This window comes from Clarias gariepinus, chromosome 26 (assembly GCF_024256425.1).
Source record: "Clarias gariepinus isolate MV-2021 ecotype Netherlands chromosome 26, CGAR_prim_01v2, whole genome shotgun sequence".
Classification (NCBI taxonomy): domain Eukaryota; kingdom Metazoa; phylum Chordata; class Actinopteri; order Siluriformes; family Clariidae; genus Clarias; species Clarias gariepinus.
The window spans coordinates 2,527,416-2,551,405 of record NC_071125.1 but is presented as its reverse complement, the minus strand read 5'-3'; the positions used below and the strand labels follow the sequence as shown (position 1 = coordinate 2,551,405).

The 23,990-nt window shown below is 39.6% G+C and overlaps 2 protein-coding genes across 2 annotated transcripts; one reads left to right on the top strand and one right to left on the bottom strand.

Annotated features, from left to right (window-relative positions):
- The first annotated feature begins 3,970 nt into the window (after positions 1-3,970).
- cthrc1b (collagen triple helix repeat containing 1b) lies at positions 3,971-15,388 on the top strand. The gene is made up of 4 exons (XM_053488116.1): positions 3,971-4,147; positions 12,215-12,433; positions 12,526-12,742; positions 15,020-15,388. Exons 1-4 carry the CDS (start codon positions 4,031-4,033, stop codon positions 15,160-15,162), a joined length of 696 nt encoding a protein of 231 aa, XP_053344091.1. The 5' UTR covers positions 3,971-4,030; the 3' UTR covers positions 15,163-15,388.
- A 110-nt stretch (positions 15,389-15,498) lies between these two features.
- Positions 15,499-22,749, bottom strand: slc25a32b (solute carrier family 25 member 32b). Its single transcript, XM_053487911.1, has 7 exons — positions 22,317-22,749; positions 21,253-21,403; positions 21,070-21,155; positions 20,262-20,416; positions 19,052-19,165; positions 18,815-18,960; positions 15,499-16,782 (listed from the first exon to the last, which is right to left on the bottom strand). Exons 1-7 carry the CDS (start codon positions 22,525-22,527, stop codon positions 16,656-16,658), a joined length of 990 nt encoding a protein of 329 aa, XP_053343886.1. The 5' UTR covers positions 22,528-22,749; the 3' UTR covers positions 15,499-16,655.
- Between the last annotated feature and the right edge of the window lie 1,241 nt (positions 22,750-23,990).

The window sequence follows — 23,990 nt, the reverse complement described above, 5'->3', positions numbered from 1 at the left end:
TGCTTTCTTTTCATTCCTTTTGACAGGATTTAAATGCACGTATAAAACGCATCAACAAAGTTGCTCTTAGTGCGTAATCCATAAAAAGAAGAAGGAGCTTAGTTGCAAAGGTTTTATCAGCACTTTTATGATCATCAGCACTTTATTTTTTATTTATTTATTTTTCTTTTTTAAGGCTCTTAGCGATACACTTCCAGGCTGCAGCACATTCACAAACACGTTGTTAAGACAGTCGTTCATAACACAGTATTGGTAAAAAAAATTTTTTTTTTGTTTGCTTGTTTTGTTTTCATGTCATACGGATAATACAAAAAAAGAGGGTGCCAAAGAAGCTACTTCTGAGGTTTATGCAACATGAAAGTGACCAAATTTTTGGCCATCTTTCAGCGTTTTACTGTCTAATTTCAAACAATAATCATTTAAAATGCAAATTATTCATATTTCTTTATGGGTATTGATAATGAAATTGGTGTAAGGTTCTAGAAGCGTGTGACCTGTAAAAATTGTTGCTTTGATTGTTTTTTGAAGTAAAAAATGTCAAATTCAAATTGCAATATTTTAACATTTTTCATTTTAGAATAACAGACTTTTTTAGGTTTTTGTCTTTTTATGTAAAGTCAAAATTGGCAAATTCATCAATGATAAATGATTTGAATTCAAAAAAGTTATGGATACTTAAAAGAGTACAAAATTATATTTAGCAAATGAGTTTCTATTTATCTGATAAATAATGAAAATATGAATATGCATATATTTACAAAATAAAAGGAGCATTATGTATTATGAAAAATGGTGTTATATGATCCTGTCTAAAAATTCACTTTTTCACCTAGGTGAGACACTTTTCGTTCGTTCAGGATTGCAAATGAACCGTTTGTTCTAAGGTAATTTTATGCTTGTGGTTTATTCTAATAGGTGAAATAAGAAAAGCGTGATTAGTGTCAGTGATCAGATTGTCGGTGGGAACTCTACAGAGAGAAACAGAGAGAAAGAGAGAGAGAGAGAGAGAGATTACAGCAGTGCTCAAACAAAGTGCTCATTACAAAGATCTCAAAGGAGAGAGCTGAGAGATCTACACTGATCTACAGAGAGGTGGAAAAATAAAGTGATGGTCAGATGAGTCACTCCACACAGTGAAAGTAGGCGAGTTAGTGGATGTGTGGCTTACACCAAGAACCGTACAGGCTGAAGGCTTACAGTGAGGAGATCCGAGAGGTCTGTTCCTGTAGGTTCTGATCATCATTTTTATAATGAAGCACGTTTTTGTTATTCAGTTCTATTAAAAACACAATTTTATTTTTTATTAAATGCAAAATTCTCATATTCTATTTCCTGATAAAGCATGCTTTCCTCTTCACTTCTTGTTAAAGTTGGGACTTAACTATGTCATTTCTTTTAAAGGCATGTTCTTCATCAGTTCCTGTAAAAGTGGGTTCTTCTTTAATCCCTATAAAGGTGTGGTGGTTATCTGCTGTTTCTGTAAAAACATGTTTTCCTCCTTCACTTCATATAAAAGTGTTTTTTCCTTCATCGGTTCCTATAAAAATGGGTTCTTGTTTCAAGTTCCTCTAAAAGCATGTTCTCCTTCTTCATTTCCTGTAATGGTCTCCTTCTCAAAAGCAATCCAGCAGGAACTCTAACGCTAGATGATATCATATAGTTGTAATTACTTACAATAATATGATAGATTGTCATCTCATCCACCCAAACACAACTTCCGGACACGGTTTGGGTTTAAAAATTACTGTGATAGAATGACATTGGGATCACATTATAAAATGAAAGCAAAACAAAGCAAAACCACATAATTTCAGGCTTCACTCATAGCACATTCTCGTCCAGGCGCACAACACTGTATTGCATATTGATCAGTAAACGCTTGATTTTGTAGGAGATCAGAGATCCTGACCGGACAGTAAGCTGAACACAAGAGCTTTCTTTTCTTTTGTCCTTTTTCGTTACTTCCTGGTTTAATGGTTTAGTAAAGTGCACTAGTCTAAAAAAATAGTTTTTTTTTTTCTTTCTTTTTTGCCTTGGATGACTTATTTTGTGCTCCTTGATGTTTGGCATAGCACCATACTGTACATGCAATTACTAGCTTTAGCAGTAGGGGAGCAGTAGTAGTTAGGACCCAGATGGCCATGCAGGCCATCTGCTTGATTGCAAAAAGAGAGTTGAAAATACTATCAGCTGGATGAGTGTTTCATTGATGGATTTAATTTAAGAGATAAAAAAATAAATGTTAGCCTATAAATAAATATTGTTTTTTAAGTTATATTTGCAACCTTGAGTTGGGGTCGTTCAGTCAACATTATTCCAACGTCATGTAGGCAACGTTTATCTAATGTCATTTCTTCAAAATAAATCTCACTCACTCTCTCGCTCACACATTTTCTATACCGCTAATCCTGTACAGGGTCATGGAGGGCCTGGATCCTATGCCCGTCCATCGCAGGGCACACAATCACACACACTCACACAGACGCTTGCACACTACGGGCAATTTAAAAACATCAGTTAACCTAATCTGCATGTCTTTGGCCTGTGGGAGGAAACCGGAGTACCCAGACGAAAAACACCAAGCACGGAGAGAACATGCAAACTCCATGCACACAGACAACGAGTCTGGAATCGAATCCTTGACTACTACGGAAACCACAAAATTAAATCAAACTTTCGAAAACCTTAAAAAATGTAAAATTACATTTAACATTCCACATCTTTTGACAACCGAGGTTACCTTTAGGTCCAGTAAACGCGCTCACATTCCTCAGCTCCCGTAAAAGCATGTTTAGATTATATTAATCTTTTAATATATTGTGTTATGCTATTCTTTAAAGATAAAAGCATGTTCTTTGTTATTCTTTTTAATGAATAAAAGCTTCTTGTTCTGGTCGACAGGAGTCAACTAATGCTAATGTTATTTTGTATATTTGAATGCACACATTATTTTTCATATTTATTTATATATTTATTTATATATATTTTTTGTGACTACACCTATGCCACAAGGGTTGCTCTGTGGTTAAGGAGTTGAAAGGCTGACCAGATGCTCCTTGCTTTTAACTTTGAGTGAAAAATAACAGGGCTCAAATAAAACCTCATACAACTGCCACAGGAACGATGAATATATCTTCAGGCTGGGAAGTATCCGTCGCCGCCGAAGGTAGATGGCACGTAGCCGAACCATTTCACCTCACCTATACTATAAGCCGCATCTCATCGTCTACATCGCTTTATCCTGTATGCAGGGTCGTGTGGGGGGGCTGGAGCCTATTCCAGGACACTTACAGCATGAGGTGGTGTGCGATCATGTGCCAATACACGCACACCCATTTACACAATACAGGGACTGTGGGAGGAAACCATAGAACCCGGAGGAAACCCACCACCAAGCATCACGTGGGCAGAATTAAATCCAGACCGTGAAGGTGCAAATGATAAACCGCCCCTATGCTATAAGCGCGTGTTTATTGAAAAGCGCGCGCAGGCAATTGTGTTTTATTAAAAAGCGCGCGCACATGACCGTGTCCAATTAAAAGCCGCGCACGTGATTGCGTTTAATTTCAAAAAAGGGCGCATTAAACTGTGAGTGTGTTTAGTAAAGAGCGCGCACCTGTGATTGTGGTCAATTAAAAGCGCGCGCCCGTGATTGACTGTGTCAGTTAAAAAGCGCCCACCCGTGATTGTGTTGAATTAAAAGCGCGCGCACGTGATTGTGTGTCATTTAAAAGCGCGCTCCTTTTTTTGCGCGCGCGCACTTGATTGTGTGTAATTTTTTTTTTTCGCGCGCGCACATGATTGTGTGTCATTTAAAAGCGCGCGCACATGATTGTGTGTAATTTTTGTTTTTGCGCGCGCACATAATTGTGTGTCATTTAAAAGCGCGCTCACTTCTGTTGTTCTTTTTTCTTGTCATTCTGTTTCAACGGGAGCGCGCCTCCGTTATGATTTCTGATTGGCAGCGCGCTCCTGTGGCTGAGTCCGCGGCTAAGCGCGCTCCCGTGACTCGGCTCTCCGCACAGCGAACATGGCGCATCTGGCGCGGCGCGCGCTGCTCTTCCTCTGCCTGGCTGTCCCGTGCCACGGAGCCGAGAGACTCAAGACCAGAGGAATCCGACAGAAGGACACCGACTACATCGACAAAGTGAGACACTTCTTAATTTAATCAGCTTTAACGCAGAAAGTCCGAAACTTACTTTGTAACTCCTCAGAACTCTTTTGAAGTCAGTGTGAATATTCTGTTCATGAGGGGCGCAAACATTTAGATGTGCATCCTTCATGAATGACCTTACCCTATTGATAATGTGTAAAGGTGTATGGTTTTTGTGTGCAAAAGTTTGCACACCCTAAGGATTAACTCATATCCAGACCTAAGCTGTTTCTAAATCATCATTAACAGAACATGATGTAGCTGATGTAGTGCATGTTTGGATCAAAGACACTTTTTAAGTTTGATGTTTCTGAATCTGTGTTACAAATGAAGCATATTTCTAAGCTATTCACCTTTTGCTTTAACCATCTCCAGCCTCTTTCATTCCTTTCCTTCGTTCTAAAAATCTGTTCTTAATTTGCGAGATTGCTTTGGCCAGACTTTAGCCATGCTTCTTAAAATATCTGTAATATCTTTGCCAGATGGCATCAGGCCTTCTGCAGGTCTCTTTGTAGTCTGTTGCCGGGTTCAATTCAAACTCTACCTTTTTTTTAATAACTTGTCAAATTAATGGTATTTATTTTATCAAGTAATCATGTGGGTAAAAAAAACATTGCACTCAACTATTTACTATACACTTTTACTATACACTACTATACTATACACAAAAAACATGGAATTAACGTGTTCCTTTCTATAATGATAAGTGGTACAGTACCCTTGGTACTGTAGCTTGGGGATCTGTTATAGTGTACTAATAAATCTTTGCTCGAGAAATCAGTGAATGCATATTAACCTACATTACAAGCTCAAACAACAAACAAGCTCAGTCGAACACTGATGTAGAATCACAGAGTACAAATCTTATTAATAGATTTATTGATCTAAACAAACTTCTGGATTAGTGGTCAGCACTATTGCAAACTCCATGCACACATACACAGACCGTACTGTAGGTGAGATTCAAACCTCACCTATATTAAATCTCACCTATAGTCTGTGTATGTGTGCATGCTCTCCCTGTGCTCTGTGGATTTTCTCCAGGTACTCTATAGTTTCTTGCCAGTAGTACAAAGACGTGCGTTCAAAGCTGACTGACGTTTTAGTAGTGTACGGGGGCATGATTGGCTGCGAGAGTGAGTGTAAATGTGCCCTGCTATTGGATAGCACCCACCCAGGGCGTCCCCTGGTTTGTGCTCCCTGGGATACGCTCCAGGCGCCTGTCAGTCTATAAATAGGATGTTCGGTATGGAAAATGCATGAACAAATGTGGGATTGAAAACTTTTGCAGTCAATTATGTTGTGTTTAATGTGGCATAGTACATTAAAATTTGAGACTCTAGTGCTCAACACCTGATTTCCACTAAGCTCTTTAAAAAAGTGCTTTTTCTGAATTTCATATACAGTGTATATACGGATTTGAAAAAAAAATTAAAGGCCACTGCAGTGAAAACTTCTAAAATGTCATCAAGAGAAAAATATAGGGTCACAAACCATCAAGCAAAGCTGAGCTGTTTGCTTTTTTGTGAAAACGAGTGATATAAAGTTACCCAACAGCAATGTGAAAAACTGGTGTAGAGGCAAAATGCATGAAAGCTGTAATTGCAAATCAAGGTTATTATTCCACCAAAGACTGATTTCTTAATGTTATTTATCCAAAGCATTAATACTATTTGTTTATAAATTATTTGCATTTAGTTTTATTTGAGTTATTAAAGCTCTGCAAATACTGCATGGTCTATGGTTATGTTGATGAGATGCGATGATGTAATTGTCTTTAAATTGAACAAAACTGTTCATTTCACCAACACATGCACCTGTAAGAACAAAAAACATGAGAAACAGTAAGAGACTGTTATAACTCTTATAACAGTAAGAAAATTTACTCATCCCAAGAAGGTGCCACAACATTATAAGTAACTAGTAATAGATTAAATGTTTGACATGTCTTTTATTAATAATAAATACTTATGGACATGTTATAGAAAAATAATAAAAACTTTTATTTATGCTTAATTTCTTACCTATAATAATTTTGAAATTTGCCCAAATTTCTCGTGATTAACATGGCCTAAATAGCGATCATCTAGGAATCAGAACCATCTAAGAGAGGAACATGAAGACCTCATGTGTATCACCTACAGCAGACTGATTTCTATCAGAATTTGACCAGCTGTGAACTTCATACAAACTAGAATTCCGCTTAATATGTGTTATAAAATCCTTAAGACACTTGAGGTTTCATGCTCCTGAGCTCCATCTAACCGAGTGCAAATGTGCTCAGAAATAAGGTTCGATTGTATTCCTCTTTCATACGATGTAATTATCCAGCTTCCAATTCCATAACCACATGTAATTACCACATCTAAATTCAGCCTCAAATTGCCAGACCTGCGTATCTGCTCACAGTATTCCAGCCTATGCATTTAAAATCTTCTTTTGATGCTTAAGTACAGTTTATCACAAACCACTATACAGGATACTAAATCTCGGAAATATAGTTTCAGCTGGTTTTATCAGAAAAAAACAAAATGGGTTCGGGTTTGAGAAGGTGTTATTTTTCTGTAACAGCAAAAATGCAGGTTTTCCCCTTAAAATTAATGCTTGTTCATTATACATTAATGGAAGGAGTCTCCAGTGTCAGATCTTTGCTTTCTAACAGCTTTGACGGTCCTAAAAGTGGGGAAAAAATGGAACCGTTGATGGAACAACTGCGAGTGAGAACTAACTTTTGTGGCCGTTTCACAACATTAATGGTAAATATAAATAGCTAAAATGTATGATATATCGTTTAGAAATAAGTCCTGATTATCAGCGTCTGTAGACGGAAAAAACAAACCTGGGACCTGCCCATCACTAATGCCTTAACCACCTGCTACTCCAAATACAATGTTTCTGGATGTGCTGTTATTGGAAAATAATCAACTTCAGAGAGTTAACCATGTCGCTGATTATTTTCCCCTAACGGCTGGACACTGAATGTTTTTCTACCTTACATAATGTTTAATGCAGAGCTTTTATTTTGCCAGTTTGTATATCAATATTGTGTTTTACTCTTATTTACTTCTCAGGCTAGAATTTGAACTGGCACATATGCAAGACCAGATTTACAGCCTAATTGTTTGAAATATATTTTGATAAGCAGAAATTTATATTGAATATGTTACAAAGTTTATTATAAAAGTTAAAGGGAGTCTGTCTGGTAAGAAAGTGCATGTGGAAATGATATTTAGGTATCCATAAAGTTTTGGGCATATACTGTAAGGGGTAGTACATTGCAGTAGGGACATAAATCACATATGATTTACGCATATGATGCCGTATAAACCTGATACCTGCGAATCTGTAGCCTAAGTATATATCAAATTATATTTTATAAATATCTCAATTCGAGATATATTTATTTATTTATTTATTTATTTATTTATTTTGTTCAGTTTCTGTTACAATTCTAAACAAACTTAGCAAATATTTCATTCCTACCATACAGGATGCTGTTCTGCCTGCCTATGCGTGAATACTTTAGAGCACCACCTGCAGGATTATAGAGGAACTGCAGAATTTTACTACTAAAAATGCAAACATACATTGTATAAATAACTAAATAAATCTTTTTTTTTTTTTTGATTTTGAAGTCAGTGGGTGATACATGAAAGAATTATAATACAATAACTGAATTGATTTTTTTCCCCATTTCTAATATACAGAACTTTTAAAAAAAAATCATTTTAGTGTTGGACAATAATTACACTGGTATTTTCTCCATAATGTCACCTTGTACCATTTCCGAGCAGGTCCTGGTTTCATTGCCTGACACCCCCCTCCCCCCTTTCACTGCGTCTTCACGCATGATCGAAATAATCCATAGGATCATAGCCGTTGTTACGCGCTTCATTTAACCCGTGCATTCTAAAGCCCGATGCCTGTTTGTACTCTAACATATGACGTCTTTCTGTTGGAAGAGACAAAATGCTTGATCATTGGTTGCTGGTTAAATCCTGGCTATAAGTTATCCTAAAAAGCTTCACTCTGCCAAAGACATTTGACAACGAATGAAAATAGAAAATCTATAAATGGACAGAATTGATGGTTAGTCGAAAAAAAAAAAATTCTTTGAAAGTCCTGAAAGTCATCGATGTGTATGTGTGTGTGTGTGTGCATGTGTGTAAGTCTGAGTGAGAGAGATAGAGAGTGAGAGAGAAAACATACTTCTTTTTCTTTCCTACAGCTTAACCTGGTTGTCAGAATCACACAAATTGGACTTATGGCAAAAAATATTTGGCTTGAAATGAAAGAAATCGAATGCATAGTGGCAGAGAGGGTGGAAACGCGGCTCGCTGATTCATCCATAGTTCATCATCTTGATTTAAAAAAAAATAAAAAATAAATAAATCCCCTCAGCACGGGATTGTAAATGGTTCTATTACTTAAATATCATAGGCGATTTATCATCGTAATGAAAAGTCTTGAAGCTAAAGGGAACGCTCATCTGTTTGAATTGATTCGATATTCTCTCGCTTGTTGCCCGGCGTGGCCCAGCACACCTGAGTGCATTTTTCATCCCGCCTTCCCATGAGCCTCGGCGGTCGGCTCTCTGCTGACGGAGCCGGTCCACCGCGATCGAAGGCGCTTGTTTATCTGCGGGTGTATCCGCCGCTTTGTTTTGCGGGGATGCTCGCGCTCGCTCTGTCAATAAGCACAAGCCAGCAGCTTTGAAGTGCGCACCAGGGGCCCGTAATAAATATGAATCCATTGCACTTTCTGCTCTGCCTCCAGCCGATAGCGCTGAGATTTATGGTTCAGTTAAAGACCCTTATTTCCACGGCTCGGTGCCCACAGGCATGCCAATGAGACCCTAAATTACTCTGGCAGGAGGCAACTCAGGTGACGCCTTGGCAAAAGCAGCGCTGTCGGGTTTCACGTTGTTTCATGTCGTCCTCAAGCTGAAGTCGGGTTTGCACCCGAGCTGTTTGTCGGCATCCTGCAGGGGTTTCACTCAGGTGCGACTCCTCGGTCAGGGGTCATTTATTGCTGGACTTGGCAAAGAGTTTTAGTAAAGTGGATTGTTTAAATAATGCCGAGGCAGTCAGTATACGGGGAAAAATACTTACCTTTCATAACATAGTTTTCATAACATAAACTAACACAGCTGCCATAATGTTGCACATCATATACTGTAGATTTATATAAATTATATAACTGACTGCAGCACAACAGACCAGAGTAAATCAGAGTTTCCAGGGTCATGCAATATTTAAAAATAAATTTTACTGACCAGTTTCAATCCAAATCCAAAGTCTACATTAAAGGTCCCGTAGTTTACCATCGTTCACACCTCCTCCTCCAAACAAGCTGTTACAGTGTCTACATAAATAAGCTTCCCCTGAGCCACACCCCAGCAGATAACCGCGAAGCTTGCCGAAGTTCAGCAACAAGGCAGGGGAGGGGCTTTTCTTATATGAGGTCACTTTAGGAGGAAAATCGAACTTTTCCATCAATACAAAAATTGAAAAAAAAGAACCAAAAGCATGCACACTGGAGATCCATCTTAATGTCTAAAAGTGATTAAAAATGGTATTTTTTGCATAATAGCTGTCCTTTAAAAGTGACCCTGCTGCAGCTAAGGTCTCGTAAAGGATATAATTAAATGGAATTAAATGGAATCAATTTCCACCAGCAAAGGTAAAGTAGTAAAGTGCAGAATAATAAGTATGTCTATGATGCATACAGTAGAAGCATTTCTGTTGCAGAAATAAAGACATTGTAGAAAATGAAGAATGTATAGAAAAGCAAATTATTGGGATTCTGGACTGGACATGTTCTGCATTGAGCGAGTAAAGGGAGTAAATATAAATATTGTAAAGTAAATATGTGTGGGGGAAAAAAAACAAGGAAAAGTGTCTTTTCTGATGCCTAAAGATTTCCAGATCTGTATCAGGGACGTTCAAGTCAAACTGGGACTTTTGATTGTGTAGAATATCAACACAGTTCTTAAAGTAAAACTCCGTTTATTCCTCTATATGAACCCCTAATGCACTTATCCCAGTGTTTCACTAGAGCTCTGACACCTTCAAGGTAGAAAGTTTTCTCAGTACGCCATAGGAACCATGATCAGACTTTCTGAATCACGTTAAAAACCCCGGCCTCCCAGGAACTCCTTTAATAGCCCACACATGTGGAAATGGCTTGGAGCGGGGTCAGGACTGTATGGGGATGTGGCAATAACTCCCAGCCGAGTTCCTGTAACGTGCAAAGGTGTTGGGGAATGATTTGTGTGTACAGTTCACACGTCTATACGTCTATAAGCTATACGTCTTTAGCTTCACCGCGCTGTGTTTGAAGTCTTCTGTAAATGTCAATCAGTTTTACGCCTTCATTCTTCCGCTCACGAGTCCCGGTTTGACTTGAACACACCTCCAGTGGTTGAGATGAAAACTTTTCTCAAATCTGGTAACCCTGCTACAGGACTTTAGACATTACGTCAGGAAGGGAAACAGTTTTCACAGACAGTATTCATTAGACAGTCCTGTTCATATTTTTCTACCCGCTTTGGTCAGATTAGCCAACTGATGACATCGCTTTTCCAACAGAGTTCTCCTTTTATTCTTGTTTTCTTTGACCTTTACAAATTATAGTTGAACCTGACATGTAAATGTATGTAATGTTCATTTTAGAATGTCAAAGAATCAGTGACCGTCTGGGACGTAACCACCATTTTCTTGCTTTTACCATCCACCCTTCCGTCTCCTGTGCAAACGCATTAGCGCTAATTCACACTTCAGACTCCTCCGGTCTGCTTTCATGCCTATGGATGATATTTTTTCTTCTTTCCCATAATATTCCCGCGAATTCAGCTGTCTGTTTATTACGCCAATGTTCAATAAGCGTGATAGATATCGGATTAGCATACCATTGTGTGTATGTAGCACTGCACTGGTCTGGAATATTGATTGTGTGGTGATGAGTGAGATGAGTGAATAATAATCCCAGAGAGCGCAGGCTAAACGTCTACATCATAGGAAATTTACCTGTTTGTCAGTGTTGCATACTAAGAGCCGAGCATCTGTATAAAACATCTGTAGCCACAAGAAGCCAATTAGACAGCTTCTTCGGTTTATTTAGTACAACTGAATCTTTTGAAATAACAACATGATTGTAATGATATTGTGTTTATATATATATATATATATATATATATATATATATATCTTAAAATGACTTCAGCGCCTTAAAATTGACTTATACCACTTCAGCGCTGTTATTTCAGCCAAAGTGAAAATATGAACTAATCCCAGTAAAAATATTCACTTTATCTTTTCTAATTAATATCTATTGGCGCAGGTGTTTGTTTACATTGAGACAGTAGCGCATTAGTAGCTTATTTTAAACTAGATTATTAAATCTAGAACACATTATAACTGTTTATAACATCACTTTTACTCAACATTTTGATTTCACTTATGGTGCAGATTAAACTTCAGGCAGACATCTAAGAACTTCAAAAGATTTATTAAATTCTGTCCAGTGCCGATTTAAGACGCGTCCACATTCCGACGCACATAACCGATCATAACTTTACTTTTACTCAACATTTTTATTTCATTAATGTCAGAGGTTTAACTTCAGGCAAATCCCTAAGTACTGGTAAAATTCAATTAAATTCCGTCCAGACATTTTTGCAGACAGACATAGAGACATTTTTTTTTTGTCCTCCAGTGTATAAAACGCAAAGATATAATTAAAAAAGCAAATTCTGATCATCATACAGACAAAACCTTTCTTTTATTTATGTAGATTTACATTGTGCATTATTATTATCAGCTGTGCCAACACCTGGCAGGTCATAACGGAGAATTATACAGCTCTTTTATATATATATAAAAATCTCCTTAGTTGTTTTCTTTTCTTGATGCAAACGCCCGCAGAAATCTTTGCACCATATTAATCACTGCAGTTATTATTTAATGCCCGGCTCTTAACTATTTGCTCAGTTAAATCCAGGTGGTGACTTTTTTCTACATAGTACAGTACGTGCTATAATGTCAAATTTTCCTATTACAGTATGGAAGCTGCATGCAGGGACCATCGGGCATCCCAGGCCGAGAGGGAAACCCAGGAGTAAACGGAATCCCGGGAACGCCAGGAGTCCCGGGTCGAGATGGAGCGAAAGGAGAGAAGGGTGAGTGTGTGACCGAGAGGTTCGATGAGCCGTGGACACCCAACTACAAGCAGTGCGCCTGGAAATCGCTCAACTACGGCATCGACCTGGGCAAAATCGCAGTGAGTGGCATTTTAAACTATTTCAAACCATTTTTTATTTTTTTGCTCATAAGGAGAAAGTTTAGAATCCATGTGGGATTTCTCATGTGCAGGAGTGTACGTTTACTAAGTTGCGCTCGGACAGCTCACTGCGCGTCCTCTTCAGCGGCTCGCTCCGGCTCAAGTGTAAGACGGCCTGCTGTCAGCGCTGGTACTTTACCTTCAACGGAGCCGAATGTTCCGGCCCGCTGCCCATCGAGTCCATCGTTTATCTGGACCAGGGCAGCCCCGAGTTTAACTCCACCATCAACATCCACCGCACCACGTCAGGTCATTATTATTTCCCTCGACAACAGTTTATTTAATGTCTTATTTAAACGTTTATTCAGTTTTCCGGTGAATGGAAATACAGTTGTGTTTTATAATAATTTACATACTGCACCAAAACAATCCAATCCAAAACACTACAAATCACTTATAAAACTGACAAAAATCCTTGTAATAATTATTTACAGTGACAAATCAGTTACATACCAATGTATGTAAAAAAGCAATGCATTTTTGTTTCATAATTTAGCACAAAAGAAATATATAAATTCTGTAAATTCCATAATTTAACAGGGCTGAAAAAATGTCAAATGTAATAGGATGGAATACTGGACATCAGGTAAAATCAATTGACCAAATGTCGAATGGAAAGTTACAGTTTGTACAGTAAGTACATTGAGTACCAGTGACTCACACCAGGGGTGTTCAAGTCAAATCGGGACTTTGTATGTGACTTTGGTGATGCAATTTCTGGTGAATCAAAGCGTAAAACCAGTCGACATATACAGCAGACTTCAGGCACGGTACGGTGATGAGACTCTTATCTGCAGTAAAACATTTGAACGGTGCAACCATTTTAAAGAAGGCCGTACATCCGTGCACGTAAGGAACTCGGCTGGAAGTTATTGCTACAACCGCCCTACAGTCCTGACCTCAATTTCCACATGTTTGGACCTTTAATGGAGTTCCTGGGAGGCCGGAGTGTCAGTCATGAAGCAGACAGTCTGATCCTGGCTCTCTGAGAAAACCTTCTACTTTGATGGTATCCAAGCGCTATGAAGACGCTGAGATAAGTCCATTAGTGTAGCAGGGGATCAAAGTAGAGGATATGAAAAAGTTTGGAGCTTTTCATGACCTTAGGTGGATGTTTTTATGCTGTCTCGTTCCTAACAGCAAGTCTTCATTCCCTGCATCATCGTCTCAGCGTTCTTGCAGAAGCTCTCGTGTAATTCCCGTGATGAACGCCGGCTTCTTCTTCGACTCAGCTCGCGGCCGTAACTGTGTTTTACGATCACAAGTGTAATCAACTGTAATCATTCCAGACTAATAGATGCAGGCTGAGGGCTGGTGTTTGGTAGAAGGGCCCTTCAGGCAATGTCGTTACGCATTAAACAAGCCGAGGAAAGAACGAGTGTGTGTTCGAGGGACAACGCTCCTCATCAGGAAACGCCGAGCTGCCTGAAAAGCACTCGCTGACAACGGGTCAGTGTCACACGCCATCGAGGAGCGAGTGTTCTGCGGGATTATAATCATTTTATATCAGCAGCAGATCCTTTTATTTTAAAGTTTTTTTTACACGCTTGAAAGGGGAATATTCTGAGTTTAAAGCTTCTTCACAGTTCCACACTTCATGTTCATTAAATTGGGTCAAACGTTAACCTACACCTAGTCGACTCTTTTTTTTTAACATTAAACATCCTTATATTTTCTTTTTCTTTCCAAATTTAATTTTCTTTGTGGCAATGATAAAAACAAGCTATGTTTATTACAAAAGCCCCCAGTATAGGCCTCTTCCAAACGGTTGAGATGTTGCATCATGGTAAAAGTATCAATATATTGATGCAAATTATACAAATACCAAAATCACATAAAATGCAAACTTTTTTTGGCATCGTAGTGCAATAACACAAATGTTCTGGTTTGATTACTAGAGCCACATCATTTCCCGTGCTATGCAATGAAGCAAGTAAGAAAAGCTTTAATGCACAGCGTATATTTAAATCTAGTGGATTGTTTAGCATAGCATACCTTAACCCGGGAGGTAAATCAAGTTCAGTTCAACAAATGTGCTCTACCAAAAAGTTGAGCAGAAAGTTAAAGAGATAAACAGTACAGAGGAATCTGTAAAATGTTGCAGTTATCTTCAGGCACTTATAATTGGCCCGGTGTTATGATCAGGTATTCGTATTATATAATAGAATATAAAATGTAAATCATACCAATCTACTTTACTAAATCTCTGTCCCCGTTCCCCACACTGCTAACATGTGGGCAAAAACCATAACCGCAGTGCAGAGCTGTTTTCCACTGTATTGGACTGTGAACTCTGTTTTGTTGAGGATTTTCTGAAAATTGAGGACAGATTTACAGGACAAATATGCAGAATAAAACACTTTGGGGTGTAGCGTATCGAAACATTTTGTGTACGTATTGGTAACAGTAACTCCTCCCCCTTGATTTCAACATTTGTCATATGGAAGTTGAAACAAGTCAGTGCTTTTGCACACAACACTATGAGTCCATCCGTGTATTTCTGATGTTTTTTTTTTCTCCCCTCAGTGGAAGGTCTGTGCGAGGGCATCCGAGCCGGTCTGTTGGACGTGGCCATCTGGGTGGGGACGTGCGGCGACTACCCACACGGCGACGCCTCCACTGGCTGGAACTCCGTTTCCAGGGTGATCATCGAGGAGCTGCCTAAATGACCTCCGACCTCGAACACACACTTTAGCGCCTCCTTGTGAAACGGAGATCGTTAGTTCCTCTTATTAGTGTTACTGTATAAGTCTCACTCAATAAGTACTGTAGAAACAGCATGACTTTTTCGGGTTATATTTTAGACATTTTTATATATGTATTTTTTAAAAGAATCCTGTAAAATAATCTTCCGCCTCAAAGTATATACGTACAAGTAAGTTTCTTCTTCTTATTATTATTATTAGCAATTCAGTAAGCTATAAGATGTTGAACATTACAATTTTTTTATGATTTTTTTTTCAATAAATAATGAACAAAAAACAAGTACAAAACATTGTCCATTCATTAAATATTTTTATTCCTCAAATGGCAGAATTAACCTCCAGTTTTGTAAAAACATGACATTGGGAAGCAAAACAATCAATTCAAGTGAAATATATTTACGTTTTTACAAGTGTGTCACAGATATAAAATTTTTGGTTCTTTCCATAAATCATCCCAGGGAGGTTCTGTGGACTCAAATACACACAAACACACACACACACACGCTACAAGGTTTTTCCCAACCAACCATTTTCCTAAGCATCCATCTCTGTAGGGCGTGGTCGAGGGGGCGGAGTTACACAACCTATACTAAGAAACTGGCTGCCTGATTGGTTCCTATGTTACGGTACGACTTCCTGGATCTTACACCATATCTATCTGTGGTCTGAGGTAGTGCCTTTGGCAAAGAGAAAGAAATGGGGGGAAAATAACAAAACAAAAAAAGAAACACACACACACATCGGGCTCTGAAGGAATCCCGACCAATCAGGAATCATTCCTGCAGAAAGTTTGAACAATCCCACCCACTCCAGCAGATCGTTTGACCAATCTCACCCTCTCGGGCACAAAGTTTGATAAATTCCGCCCACTCCTGCGGAAAGCTAAATCAGTCCTGCCCACTCCAGCAGGAAATTTCACCAATCACGCCCACTCCAGCAGGAAAATCTATTAATCCCGCCCACTCCAGCAGATTGTTTGACCATGCCTGCCCACTCCTGCGCTCGTTATTATTGTTTGCCGCTGCTTGCAATATTTTTTTTTCTTTTTTGCCAACGTTGTTGGCTCTGTTTCTTCACATTGAAACAAAACCACTGAGAATGAAGGAGTTTAGAAATGAAATGATCCGTGTCCCGGCGCACTTGAATTTCAGGCAGATTTGTGGGGAAGAGTTTTTTACTTGTTAACTATTTTAAGTGCAAATGAATTTTACGTTTTGTAAAATACATTTATTTTATCGTAGGAAACTGTTGCCTCGGGTTTGTTTTTCCAGCGTATCTTACACGTGTAAACTTAAAGCAGCACATCACATGGTATGTGCGTCGGTCTTGAGAACCCTCGTTCCATGTCCTCCCCTCGTGCTCTGGTCTGCGACGAGGCCTGTCGAGCGCTCCCGCTCTCTCCGTGCTAAACCAGCATTTCTCTCTCCGTCTCTGTCTTGGCACGAGGTCACTTCGTTTCATTTGCGTCGGTCCAGGAGGAAGCTGGACACCGTCTCATAAACCACGAAGGTGATGCAGCTGGCCGGCGTCACACGGATCAGGCTGGCCACCATGCCCTTGTAGAAACCTAAAAGACCTTCGTTCCTACGCAGAGACAAGATGAATAAATCAGACAGCTGCGATTTAAAATAAATTTAAAATACATTTTAAATAAATCAATCAATAAATCACTTGTTCCAGCAAAAGATTTGATTTACGAACGCCTCCCCTCACGAATTTTCACATTGAAAATTGGAATTTTGCAAGAAATTTGTCTCGACATTCAAAACATTTTCAGACGAATCGAACCAAACCCCAGCTAAGTTGCGAGTACGTCCGCGAGCTGTTCAAAACTTGTTTGTGTCAGTGGAAATCCAAGCGAAGCAAGTTTACACATTATTTTGTGTGTTCTTTTTGCCATTATGTCCATGATTTGGAGAAGACATATCACCACGGGTCCCAAGAATGTTAGCGAGGACGGAAGCAAGAAGAAAAGGGAGCCGCTTTCAGTTTGGTTTTTAAAACAGCCGGTGCCAAAAGGAATCATAAATTAGGGTTAAGTGAGGTTTAATGTTATTTATTCTATTTTACATTATTTACATAATACATATCTAATTACATATCTTAATGTTTTGATTGTATTTTGTATGCAAAAATTTAATTATAGTATTGAAAATTGGTAATAATTATAATATTTGTGGGTGGCTGGAACGGATTATCCGCATTTACATAATTCCAATGAGAAAATGCGCTTTGCAATACGGAATTTCGCCTTAAGAACTCGCCTAATTCTTTTACATTAATTTCACCCCCTATTTCACCCCCGTGATTAATGTGGGAGCACGAAGTACCTCTCATCCCTCCACTCTGAGAGAGCTCGGCCAATCAGCTCCCTTTAAAGAAAACTTTGCGATCGCCGGGTGATAGGGCGAGCACTTTAACACTGCGCCACTCGGAGGCTCTGTATTTCTATTTTTACCCCAACCATGTCATTTTTTTTGAAAAACTGGAATAGCATGATTTTCCAATAGTCACCGAAAGCGTGTCAAAAAAGCCGCATTATCTCAGTCACCTCTAAAGCTTCCCGGTTCAATCCAGCACTACGGCGGTTCTCACTTTCTTCTCTGGTTTTCCATCGCCTAAAAACATGCAGGTCGCTGGGACACACTACGTTACATAAGCTTCAGCTGAAAGAACTGGAGTGTACAGCGTTCCAGAACCGTTGCCTACTTTTCCTGGGACAGGCTCCAGATCCAGCGCCAGGAGAAAGCGCTTACGGGAGGTGAATTAAAAAAAAAGTTAACTAAACCTTTTTTTAAGTTGTGTTTATTTTTTGCTGTAAGAATCCGTGTAATTGACTAAAAGTGTAAATATACTGTATAGATATATGAGGAGGAATCAAATAAGTATTGCAGACGTAGAAGAAAAATAAATATTTAAATATAAGCGAAGAACACAAAGTCTGTTTGTGCCACTTTGCTGCGGGCACAGCTGATTAGGCACTTTTGTCCAAAACTACTTTTCTTTTTTTTTTTTTACTACATCTATAGTCGTGGCCAAAAGTGTTGAGAATGACACAAATATTAATTTTCAGAGTCTGACGCTTCAGTGTTTTTAGATCTTTTTGTCAGATGTTACTCTGGTATACTGAAGTATAATTACAAGCATTTAATAAGAGTCAAAGGCTTTTATTGACAACTTACATTAAGAGTCAGTATTTGCAATGGCATGCTGTCAATCAACTTCTGGGCCACACCCTGACTGATGGCGCAGCCCATTCTTGCATAATCAATGCAATAAAAACATCTGACAAAAAGCTTTAAAAAAAAAACAACAACAACAAAGAAGCAAATTGATACTTGTGCAATTTTCAAAATTTTTGGCCCCGGCTGTGTGTATATGCGAGGGGTGTTCGAGTCAAAGGGGGAAGAAAACTCCTTTTATTACTCTATATAATCCCCTGATACACAAATGCACTCATCCCAGTGTTTCACTAGTTTATTTATTTATTAATTTTTGCTGTTCCTTCATGACCTGTGTGTCATGCAGGAGCGAGTCGACCCTCGAACCCAAGTGAACCCTAAGAGTCGACTGGTTTTAGAATCCAAGGATGTTCCATTCTATTCCCGCGTCTCACCTCCACGTCCGCTGGATGACGTCCAGCACCCCTTTGTAGCTCGTATGCTGATCCTGCAAGCGAGCCCGGATCACCTGGTACGGGTATGTCGAAACCACGGCGAAGATTTTGGACAGGGCCGCCATCGTGATGTACTCCAACGGATCCTGCAGAGGGAGGCAAAGGGATGACGGAACGTCACGGATGTGGTTAAAACTAATTTTTTTGAGATCAGATGTCTGGATCTTTTGCACTTGCCAGTTTAGCTTCAGAATGCTCGTGTCTGTGTTTGTTGTAGCTCCTCTTCAGCTCCTCGTACGCCATGATCTGCAGACCTCCATGCAGCGTCCCGAAAATTGCAGGAACAAATCCCTGTGCACAGACAAAAACAGCCACGGGGAAATAAAAATAAATCCAGATTTATTAATATTTAACACATTGAATGCGCTGGGGAAAAACATTTATTGTCCCTTTTTTTCCTGAGGCATGAGCACCACCTGGTGGTTAGGGATGGAAGTTCTCTTTTGTTCACAATTTTTTTTCCTAGGGCATGAGCACCACCTGGTGGTTAGGAATGGAAGTTTTCTTTTTTTTCCCCACTGTTGTTGTTTTTTTTTTTTTTCTTGAAGCATGAGCACCACCTGGTGGTTGAGATTGGAAGTTTACTTAAAAAGCTGATTATGTAACGTGAAAAGCTTACTCAGGGAAACTCCATGATCTACCTAAAGTGATCTAAAATCCCAAATAAATCACATTGGGACCAGACAGAAGCGATGCCGAAAAAAAACCTGGACCGCTCACATCAATCTCGTATTGTTTTCTTCGTTCCAAGTTAAACGATGTTATCCAGCTGACTGCACAATTGGTTCAAAAATGATCGGCACTCTCTTATCAGCGCTTTCTATCCAACTCTACTGACTTCCCAATTCACTGCTGTGCAGGTTTGAACGTGTTACATTACATTCATTGTAAATGCGGTGCGAGCAAAAACAGATGCCGTACTTGAGATTTGCACTAAGGAAGGTGAAAGTCTTAAGGAGGATCATCACTGGTGCCGAGACGGATTCGTCCTAAAGTAAACGGCGGCGTATAGAACGGAAACATTCTCAATCATCGAGCGAGAAAAAGTTCAAAAGTTGACCATCAGCTGGAAAATTCATCAGTTTTCTGGGATTCTCAAGGGCCAGAAATATTGGAACAGCATTTCAGCACAGCAGGTGTTGTGATCTCGCATGACAATGCATGTCTACACACTTCTGTCAAACTCTGCATTTTTTTTTTCCATTTTAAGCAAATCACTTATTTGCTATTTTAAGCAGTCTTTCTGCACGTGTTTCCTCCAAGCCTTCTTCTCAAGTGTGGGGTGGAGCTCAGTAACCTGAAACCGAATCGCTCCTTCCTTCCCCAGCCGCTGTATTTAACACACACACACACGCGCGCACGCGCACACACACACACAGCATCGCACCCGATAGAGTCCCGGTACTCCTTCGTGACGGTAGATCTTCGCCAGCGCGTCCACCATGCCCTTGTACGTCTTCTGGCTCGGATCGGCGCTGTACTGCAGGACCATGCGTGTCTTTGTCACCCAGATCGGGTTCGTGAGGCAGAGAGTCATCGCTCCTGTTAAAAAAATGAAATAAAAATGGCAACAACCCTCATTAAACATCAATAACATTCTCGGTAACATCCCTGCGGGGCAAATCAATAAGTGTTAGAGTCAGCGGGGGTGGGGCAGGGGGGTTCATTAAGGGTTATTAATGTCGTTGTAATTCGTGACCTCCCAAAAGGGAGGGGGGGTGGGGTCGCTCTTTATATCGATGAGACGCAGTGAAGCGTTTCTCATAACCTTATTTATTAACTTCTTTGGAAAAAGAAAAAAAAATCTTAATTAGACCAGCGTTCCCATGGCAACGCAAACATCTTGTGAAGTGCTAGTGTCAGAAAAGCAGGTAGGAATGACAGACAGGAGGGTTTTTTTTGGGGGGGGGGGCTTTTTTTTTTTAAACACAATTGTTATGGTGTGTGACGTGTTGACAGAAAGCTAAAAAAAAAATCAGATTGTGTGTTTTTATTTTTTTGGGGGGCGTGTTTGTCATATTTCTATTCCAGCTAGTGGCTAAAGGGACACGCTGACAGCTAACTGGATCTATGGGTATAGATAGTAACACAGTGACAGGATAGACTGATGATTATTTCCATAATATAATCCGAGTGTGTGTGTGTGTGTGTGTGTGTGTGTGTGTGTGTGTGTGTCAGATATAAGAAGATCGGACCTGCTTCTGCCGCAAACACCAGGTGCTCCTTGGCACTCAGCTCTGTCTGACGTCCCTCCTTGTTATACGCCTTGATGGCATTATAACTGTAAAAAATTTTAAATAAAAAAGTGTGGTTATTAGGTGTTCACATGTGATGAATCTGCAAAAAAATAAATAAATAAAAAAAGCAGTGGTACTTACAACAAGAAATAAAGACCCCATGAAGCTCCGGCGCCGCAGACGTTCGGGGTGACCCCCTGGTACAAGCCGCGGAGTCCTTCCTGCTGCCAGACGCTCTTCATGCAGTGCCAAACGCTGTGGTACTTCGGCCTCAGCTCCAAGCCATCGCTCACTGGAACCAAAAAAAAGGCAGAAATTCAGAATATATATATGCATGTGCCTGGTTTGTGCGCTATTTTACCCAAATTCATGGATTCGTCAGGACTAAACGTTTAGAGATTAAGAAGACGATTTGGTTATTTTAACTTTCAGCAAAACAGCACCGCAAACACCAATATCAGGGTGGCACAGTGGCGTAGTGGTTAGCAGTGACGCTTCACACCTTCGGGTCGGGGGGGTTCATGCCTCGGTGTGTGTGTGTGTGTGTGTGTGTGTGTGTGTGTGTGGAGTTTGCATGTTCTCCCCGTGCTTGGTGGGCTTTCTCTGGGTAATCCGGTTTTCTCCCACAGACCAAAAACATGCAGGTTAGGGTTCCAAGATTGCACCGTAGCGAGTGTGTGTGTGTGTGTGTGTGTGTGTGTCATAAAACTCCTGGGATAGGCCCCATTCTGTACAGGAGGAAGCGATTATAAAATAATGATGAATGAATGAATAAATATAAAAGGAAGATCAAAGACCGCTAGGTGGCAGTAACGCAACATATTATTCATATCATTTCATATTCAAATTCATTTAAATGACCTCCGCGTGAAGCCGCGCACGTGACGTCTTTTCACACGTCACCGTGACAACCCGTTGTAGTATTTGCTTGAGCGCGCGGGCGGAAAGTCTGCAAACACATAATTTTTAACACACATACACACAAAAAAAAAAAACTTCTCTAAAAAAAAGATTTGAGAATTTAAATTTATGTGGATTATATTTGTTTATTTAAAGAATGACTACTCTGACCATTTTCTTTTATTCGTAATTAAGCGGGTCGCGTTGGGAACGGGTCAAAGACGTCATCAGGGGGCGACTTTGATGAGCACGTGTGAGCAGCTACTTTTCACGGGAAATAAGAGAGGGAGAGGGAGGGAGATTACCTGCGAATCTTAGTTTAACCAGATCTAGCGGGTGCAGCACCATGGTGGACACCACGCCTCCACACAGCCCGGCGACCATGTTCTCCACCCGTACGTGGCTGAAGATTTTCCGCAGGCTCCCTCGCACCGGAACCTCTGCAGTGTCCGCGATCGCCGCTGCGGTTCCCTGTCCCAGTCCCTGTCCTTGTCCATGTCCCTGAGCAGAGCTCATGCTAACTGCACTAAATACGCAGTTGTATAAACACTCGCGCTAACTAACGCTTTAATTAAAACCCTAATAATCACCGACATTTAACCTTAAAAGCAGTGATATCCTGTTAATATTTCTCTGCTTGTTTCTTTTCTTCATCTTGCGTTAAACAAAATTCACACATTGAAACATTGTGACGCGCCTGAGACCGGCGCTGTCAGTTGCCGGGCAACGTCCCAATCCGCGTCCTGTGTTCTCTTTAGGTGCCCTTCACATCACGGGTTTCTCTGCACGCGCAATCTTAACCAATAAAACATATCCACTCTAATTATTATTTACGATTATTTATCAAGCTAAACATGAATTGGGAAAAAAGAAATAAAAATCGTAATCCGAGAGATACAATTACAAATGTTATAAGTGCATAACTTATACATGCTTGTGCACCCTACTTCGTGCACTTTGTTTAGGATCAGAGCAATTTTGGAATGCGGTTCGCGCGGGACAACACGGAAGTGTCATCATTAATTAAGGTCAAAACCTTTCAAAGTAAAAGTCAGACTTTTTTCTAAATATTGGTTTTAAGAAAAGCTGAATAATGGTTAATTAAATTACGTTTAATTAATCGTAACCTTAGTTCTCTGTGTGTAGAATTTGCATATTATCTCCATGCTCTGACATACAGATTAGGTTAACCAGTGTTCCCAAATTGCCTGTAGTGTGTAAACGTGTGTATACCCTGTGATGGACTGGAACACTGTCCAGGGTGTAACCTGCCACATGCCCTAAGTCTTAGCCTCAGGTGTTAGCTTACTCCAAGTATATCTCAGGTTAGTTTATGATCAGCTGGGGCATTTTCAAAAACTGAAGTTTCAATCTTTATGGCGCAAGAAAAGTTTACAGGATATAAGAGTTTATGGGTTAAAGAATAAAGCCTTCCTAACAACTATCTATCTATCTATCTATCTATCTATCTATCTATCTATCTATCTATCTATCTATCTATCAGGGATAGGAATCACCATGAAACAGACAATAAGATAATATTTCTTATAATAATATTTTATAATACCTTTATAAATATCCTGATTAGATTTTTTTTTATTTGGTTACAAACAAACTTAATTCTGCTCCAACCACAGAGCATGCTATGCTGCCTGCTAATGTGTATCTAGTTTTCCTTCTATCTATCTATCTATCTATCTATCTATCTATCTATCTATCTATCTATCTATCTATCTATCTATCTATCTATCTATCTATCTATCTATCTATGTCTTTCTGTCTGGTTGTGTATCCATCCATCCTTCTGTCTGTTTATCCTTCTGTCTGCCCTGTCTGTCTGACTTCTTGTCTTTCTAATGTTTTTCAAATTTTCTGTTATTATTACGTTTATGTATCTTTTAATTTTTTTTATTATGTACATATGACGTAATATGCTACAAAAGTCACCAATAATCAAAAAAATATATAACTATGAATAA

What these genes read in the sequence shown, in the direction of transcription:
- cthrc1b (XM_053488116.1), top strand. Translation starts at nt 4,031, where the DNA reads ATGGCGCATCTGGCGCGGCGCGCGCTGCTCTTCCTCTGCCTGGCTGTC. An exon ending in TCGACCTGGGCAAAATCGCA is followed by an intron (nt 12,434 to 12,525) that starts GTGAGTGGCATT and finishes TCTCATGTGCAG; the next exon opens with GAGTGTACGTTTACTAAGTT. An exon ending in CATCCACCGCACCACGTCAG is followed by an intron (nt 12,743 to 15,019) that starts GTCATTATTATT and finishes TTCTCCCCTCAG; the next exon opens with TGGAAGGTCTGTGCGAGGGC.
- slc25a32b (XM_053487911.1), bottom strand. Translation starts at nt 22,527, where the DNA reads ATGAGCTCTGCTCAGGGACATGGACAAGGACAGGGACTGGGACAGGGA. An exon ending in GGTTAAACTAAGATTCGCAG is followed by an intron (nt 21,404 to 22,316) that starts GTAATCTCCCTC and finishes TTTTGGTTCCAG; the next exon opens with TGAGCGATGGCTTGGAGCTG. An exon ending in AGCATTCTGAAGCTAAACTG is followed by an intron (nt 18,961 to 19,051) that starts GCAAGTGCAAAA and finishes CTCCCTCTGCAG; the next exon opens with GATCCGTTGGAGTACATCAC.